The 5,194-nt window shown below is 62.9% G+C and overlaps 2 protein-coding genes across 5 annotated transcripts in view; one reads left to right on the top strand and one right to left on the bottom strand.

Moving 5' to 3' along the window:
* The first annotated feature begins 878 nt into the window (after positions 1-878).
* Positions 879-3,495, top strand: PRUNE1 (prune exopolyphosphatase 1). Its single transcript, XM_042020953.1, has 7 exons — positions 879-1,369; positions 1,446-1,651; positions 1,833-2,017; positions 2,097-2,255; positions 2,351-2,445; positions 2,536-2,694; positions 2,813-3,495. The coding sequence occupies exons 1-7, from the start codon at positions 1,301-1,303 to the stop codon at positions 3,131-3,133; spliced, it is 1,194 nt and encodes a 397-aa protein (XP_041876887.1). The 5' UTR covers positions 879-1,300; the 3' UTR covers positions 3,134-3,495.
* A 470-nt stretch (positions 3,496-3,965) lies between these two features.
* The window catches only part of CDC42SE1 (CDC42 small effector 1), a 4,743-nt gene continuing 3,514 nt past the window's right edge, over positions 3,966-5,194 (bottom strand). For all 4 annotated transcript variants that reach the window (XM_042020956.1, XM_042020954.1, XM_042020957.1 and 1 more), the window contains exons 4-5: positions 4,923-4,997; positions 3,966-4,830 (exon numbers count right to left, since the gene is read on the bottom strand). In XM_042020956.1, the coding sequence (XP_041876890.1) occupies positions 4,926-4,997 (72 nt within the window). In that variant the 3' untranslated portion in view covers positions 3,966-4,830; positions 4,923-4,925. The remainder of the gene's footprint in view (positions 4,831-4,922; positions 4,998-5,194) is intronic.

The following is a 5,194-nucleotide window of genomic DNA, read 5'->3' as shown; positions in this document are numbered from 1 at the left end:
AGGTGTTCGGGATTGTTCGGGGGTTTGGGGGGGAACGGGGTGTTCGGGTTTGTTCGGAGGTGTTCGGGATTGTTCGGGGGTGTTTGGGGGGGAACGGGGTGTTCGGGGTTGTTCGGGATTGTTCGGGATTGTTCGGGGGTGTTTGGGGGGGAACGGGGTGTTCGGAGGTGTTCGGGATTGTTCGGGGGTGTTTGGGGGGGAACGGGGTGTTCGGGGGTGTTCGGAGGTGTTCGGGGCTGTTCGGGGGTGTTTGGGGGGTGTGGGGCTCAGGGCAAGGTGGGAATTGGGGTGCAGGGGGACATGAGCCCCGCAGCCCCCTGAGCTGCGGGAATTGGGGTGCAGGGGGACATGAGCCCCGCAGCCCCCTGAGCTGCGGGAATTGGGGTGCAGGGGGTGCGGTGGGGCTGAGGGGAGCATAGGGCAGCGGTGCCCAGCAAAGCAGAGTGCAGGTGAATTGGGGTGCAGGGGGAGATGAGCACCCGCTGGATGGGGGTGCAGGGGTTTGGGGTGTCGTGGCGAGCAGAGGTGCCCAGGAAAGAGGGGTGCTGGGTGCCCAGAGGGCCGATACCCCCAGGTGTGGTGCCCCGTCTGAGGTGGCACAGCCACACCAGGGACACCCCAAAATGTTTCCCAGCCCCCTGCTGCAGCCCTGTCCTGGTTCTACCTCCGGACCTGCTGAGGGGTTTGGGCTGCAGCTGCTCTCGGGGGTTTTTTTCCCTTAGCTTTTACCAAAAATGAGCGAATCTGGTTTATGGCAGCAGAGAATTGTCCCAAAAAAACAGGGCCAGGGGATGGGGCGGCTCCCACGGGCATGACAGGGCAGGGGGATGGGGCCTGGGGGAGTGACATGTTTTTCCTGCTGCTGCAGGCAAGCAAAAGAGGGTGAAACACCCAAGTTTTGGGGGGACAACCAGCCCCAAACTCAGTATTTCTAGAAAAAAACACATTCAAAGTACTAAATGCTCCCAGGGCTGCAGGGCTGGGATGGTCCCACGGTGGTCGGTGTGGCTCAGGTGGGTTTTCCTGGAGCCCTGATGCACCTCCCTTCACACACGTACCCCAAACCCCTGAGCTTTTAGTGCCACAAGTGGATCCCAGCCAGGCCCAGGGATGCCAGGAGCTCGTCCAGAGGGTGGAATCTGCGGGTGACACCTATGATGAGTGGCTCTAAGGACACTGTGATGAGGCCAAGGGAGCAGTTTGGAGGTTTTTTTGGAGGACGGGGCCACGTTGCTGCTGTGCCTGACGCCTCCCATCCCGGCAGGACCACGTCCGGCAGCGCCAGGAGGTCCACGTGGTGATGGGCAACGAAGCCTGTGACCTGGACTCCACCGTCTCAGCGCTGGCCCTGGCCTATTTCCTGGCCCAGGTGAGGCTCGGCCACTGGCCTGGGGATCGCCGGTGGCCCGGGGGACGCCTCACTGGGTGTCACCCCCCCGCCGCAGACCTCCCCGGCTCCCAAAGCCGCCTTCGTGCCGGTGCTGAACATCCCCCGCGCTGACTTCGCGCTCCGGACAGAGACGACGTTCCTGCTGCGGGATCGGGGAATCCCGGCCGCCTCCCTAATCTTTCGGGATGAGATCGACCTGGGGGGGCTGCACCACGCTGGGCTGCTCTCCCTGACGCTGGTCGATCACCACGTCCTGCCCGGGTGAGCCGGGGGAGGGTGGCACGGTGGGGGATGGCCAGGGCCACCCACCCAGAGCCTCGGTTGATTTTGCCGCCCAGGGTGGGTCAAACTGATGCGTTTCTGGGGTGTTTTTAGGGTAGGAAAGGAATACAGGGATTTCCCACGCTCTGCCAGGGGTGACCCTTCCCTTGTTGCCCATCAGTGCCGACGCTGCCCTGGAAGAGGCTGTGGTGGAGGTCCTGGACCACCGGCCGCTGGAGCGGGACCGCGGTCCCCCGTGCCAGGTGACCGTGGAGCCGGTGGGCTCCTGTGCCACGCTGGTGACCGAGCGGATCCTGCAGGGCCCCCCGGGCGTGCTGGACAGAACCACGGCCGCGCTGCTGCACGGTGAGCACGGGGTGGGGGGGTCCTGGCTGAGCCCCGGCCCAGGGGGACGGTGACAACACGGTCCCGCTCGTCCCCGCAGGCACCATCCTGCTGGACTGCGTCAACCTGAGCCCGGCCGCGGGCAAGGTGACACCCAGGGACGTGGCCTGCGTGTCCCTGCTTGAGGAGAGGTTCCCGGAGCTGCCAGCCCGTGATGCCGTGTTCCAAGCCCTGTACACAGCCAAGTTTGATATCACAGGTGTGTGTGCCAGGGCCGTGGCACCCAGATGTATCCCCCCCTTCTCCTTGGGGACAGGAAGGTGGCCTGGGCCTCATCCCCTGCTCACCTCCCAGGGCTGACGACGGAGCAGATGCTGCGGAAGGACCTCAAAGTCCTCTCCAGTGACGACGTGGTCGTCCCCATCAGTGGCATCTTTGAGGACCTGGAAGTGAGGCTTGGGGGTGAGGGGGAAACTGAGGCAGGGAGTGGCACACTGGGGACATCACGGTGATGCTGAGACCCCCTCCCCTCTCTCCAGACGTTCCTGCACCGGCCCGGCTTGCTGCAGGACCTGGAGGCTTTCTGCCAGGCCCGTGGCTACGCAGGGCTGGTGGCCATGACCGTGTCCTTTAACGAACGCCACGAGCCCACCCGGAAACTCGCGGTCTACAGCCGGCAGGAGCCCCTCCGCAGCACGGTCAGTCAGGGGGCCAGGGTCAGGCACCGCCGGGCAGTTCCCAGCTGTGGTTTGCCCCAGAACCTCCCAGTTTTGGGGGTGCTGGGGAGGTCCCAGCCCCACGCTCGCTCCCCCACAGCTGTGCCGGGCGCTGGAGGAGGCGACGACACCATCCCTGCTCCTGCAGCCGCTGCCCAGCCCCTCGCCCTGCGTGGTCGCCTACACCCAAGGCAACACCGTGGCCGCTCGGAAGAAGGTGCTGCCCATCCTGCGGGCAGCACTGGGGGGCCTGGGAGCTGCTGGGGGTCCCGAGGAGGAGGCGGTGCCCCCGCCCACCCCCATGAACAGCCTGGTGGAGGAGTGTCCACTGGCGCAGGCCGTGCCCCCGCTGTGTCCCCAGGATGTCCTGGAGCGGGTCAGCCGCATCGCCGCGGGGCAGCCCCCCGGCTCCCCGAAATAACAGTGGGCACCCCGTGGCTTTTTGAGGTCCGGATGAGAAGTTGGGGTCCCTGAGCGGGCCCCGGGGCGGTGCCTGGGTGTGGGGGGGTTGCAGCTGCCTTTGTTAGAGCTCAGCTCCTGGTTGTCGTCGTGGTTTGTCCCCCACAATGGGCTCCCTCTGCCCCAACGGTCCCCAGGGTGGGTTTTTGGGGACGCCATGGGCAGTTGCACCCCCTTATGAAGGTGTTGGGGTGGGGGAGTTAACGAGTTCTTGACGATCTTCCTTCCTTGGGGGGCGGTGGGGGGCCCCAAAGGGTGGGTTGGGACATGCAGCCGTCCAGGATTGTCACCGTTTTCCAAGGATTAAATTTCCAATTTCTTCCAGTTTTGGCTCTTGGCTTTTATTCTGGGATGGGTCTGGTGCTGCCCCTCTCGCACTGGGGGTGCCCTCACCTTCCCCTCCCCTCCCCCCCAACCATGGGGTGCAATCCCCTCTACAATGGGTCAGAGGAACATTTTGGGGTGTCCAAGGAGGGGGTGTCAGTGCAGCCACACTCTCAAGTCCAGCCCAGCCAGAGGAAACTGGTTGTGCCATACAAGTAGTGGCATCTGCCTGCTGTGAAGATCAACGGGCTTGGCTTCTCCCAGTGGATTTGGCTGCTCCAGGAGCAGAGGAGGGAGCGAGGAGCCTGGGGCAGCTTTGTGCACCCACCCCTTGGGCCAGCACAAGGGATTTATTTCCAGGCTGGAATGTTTTTTCCCAAAAAACCCTGACCCCCAGCACGACGCAGGACTGGCAAAGCCCAGCTCCCACCGGAGCCCAGCGCAGGGGAAAGGCTCTGTCACCCAGCACGTGCTATTTAATATTTAATCCTGGCGCTAATTAAACTATGTACACCCGCGCCTGAATTCCAGAGCCCTTCTCGGGTCAGGCCCCGGGGCCGGGGACAATCCCGGGGTGGAGGGGACCCCGCCACGGTCCTGCCCCTGAGGCGACGGAGGCTGCTCAGGTGGGTTTTGGAGCTTAAAAATAAGAACGTGTCCTAAAAAAAGGAGGGAGGTGGGAGTTTGGCGGCGGTGGGAATGCCGGCTGGAGGCACTGTGGGCTCGGTGACGCTGAGACACCGAAGCGTTGGGGTTTGATCCTGGTTTGGCACCGAAGCATCGGGGTTTAATCCCGGTTTTGCTCCAAAGAATTGGGGTTTAATCCCGGTTTCACATGGAATCCTGGTTTGACACCAGAACATCTTGGGTTTAATTCTGGTTTGGCACCAGAATATCAGGGCTTAATCCCGGTTTTGCTCCTCTGTGATGTTCTGGGAGGCAGCAAATCTGCCTCTGCACCATGACCGTGATTCCCTAGGGAATCTGAGGCACCGCTATGCAGCCCACGGGAGACACCGGAGTGGAAAAAGGGAAAAGTGAGAGGATTTGGCACATGTGGGCTGCGCCTGGCAGCTCCTGGCACGTTTCAGGGGGGTGGCTGTGTCCTTTCCAGGCGGGGCAGGAGGTAGGGGCTGTTGTCCCCACTCCTTCCCCATGTCACCGGCCAGAGCCTCTGGGCAGGAGGGATTTTCCAGAGGGATGACGACCCAAAATCACCGGGAGCTGGGTGAGGGTGGTGCTGCATAAATACCGCGGGGTTAAAGCACTCGAGGTCGCTTCTCCTCCAGCGGGGGGGATCAGGCAGTTCAAGTTTGGGCTGAAAAAGCCAGGAAGCTGCAAAATCCGAGAGGATGGGTTATGGGAGTGCCCAAGTGGTGGCTCTGAGGGGGTGGTGGGTGCTCAGGGTGCCATGGCCTGGTACTCACATGCTACAACACGCGGGAGTTGCTCCACTGTCGCTCCCGGCCACCCTTGGACCTCATCTCCTGGACAGCACCGGTCTGCAGAGAGGACTTGTCACCCACCTGTGCCACCCCCTTGCCCAGCCAGGAGACCCAGCACCTCAAAAGCAACACCCATCAGCCAACCCTGAGAGCCAGCACCCCAAAACAACACCTGGCACCCAACTGTGAGACCCAGCACCTCAAAAGCAACACCCATCAGCCAACCCTGAGAGCCAGCACCCCAAAACAACACC

Source organism: Corvus kubaryi, unplaced genomic scaffold (genome assembly GCF_017639235.1).
Source record: "Corvus kubaryi isolate FWS band 111438036 unplaced genomic scaffold, C.kubaryi_AGA036_p1.0 37066, whole genome shotgun sequence".
NCBI classification, from domain to species: Eukaryota; Metazoa; Chordata; class Aves; order Passeriformes; family Corvidae; genus Corvus; species Corvus kubaryi.
This window is presented reverse-complemented; position numbering and strand designations above follow the sequence as displayed.

Bases quoted from the DNA above. Each gene is read 5' to 3' on its own strand.
- PRUNE1 (XM_042020953.1), top strand. From the start codon at position 1,301: ATGGGCAACGAAGCCTGTGACCTGGACTCCACCGTCTCAGCGCTGGCC. The intron at 1,370-1,445 runs GTGAGGCTCGGC...CCCCCGCCGCAG, and splicing joins TGGCCTATTTCCTGGCCCAG to ACCTCCCCGGCTCCCAAAGC. The intron at 2,256-2,350 runs GTGTGTGTGCCA...CTCACCTCCCAG, and splicing joins AGCCAAGTTTGATATCACAG to GGCTGACGACGGAGCAGATG.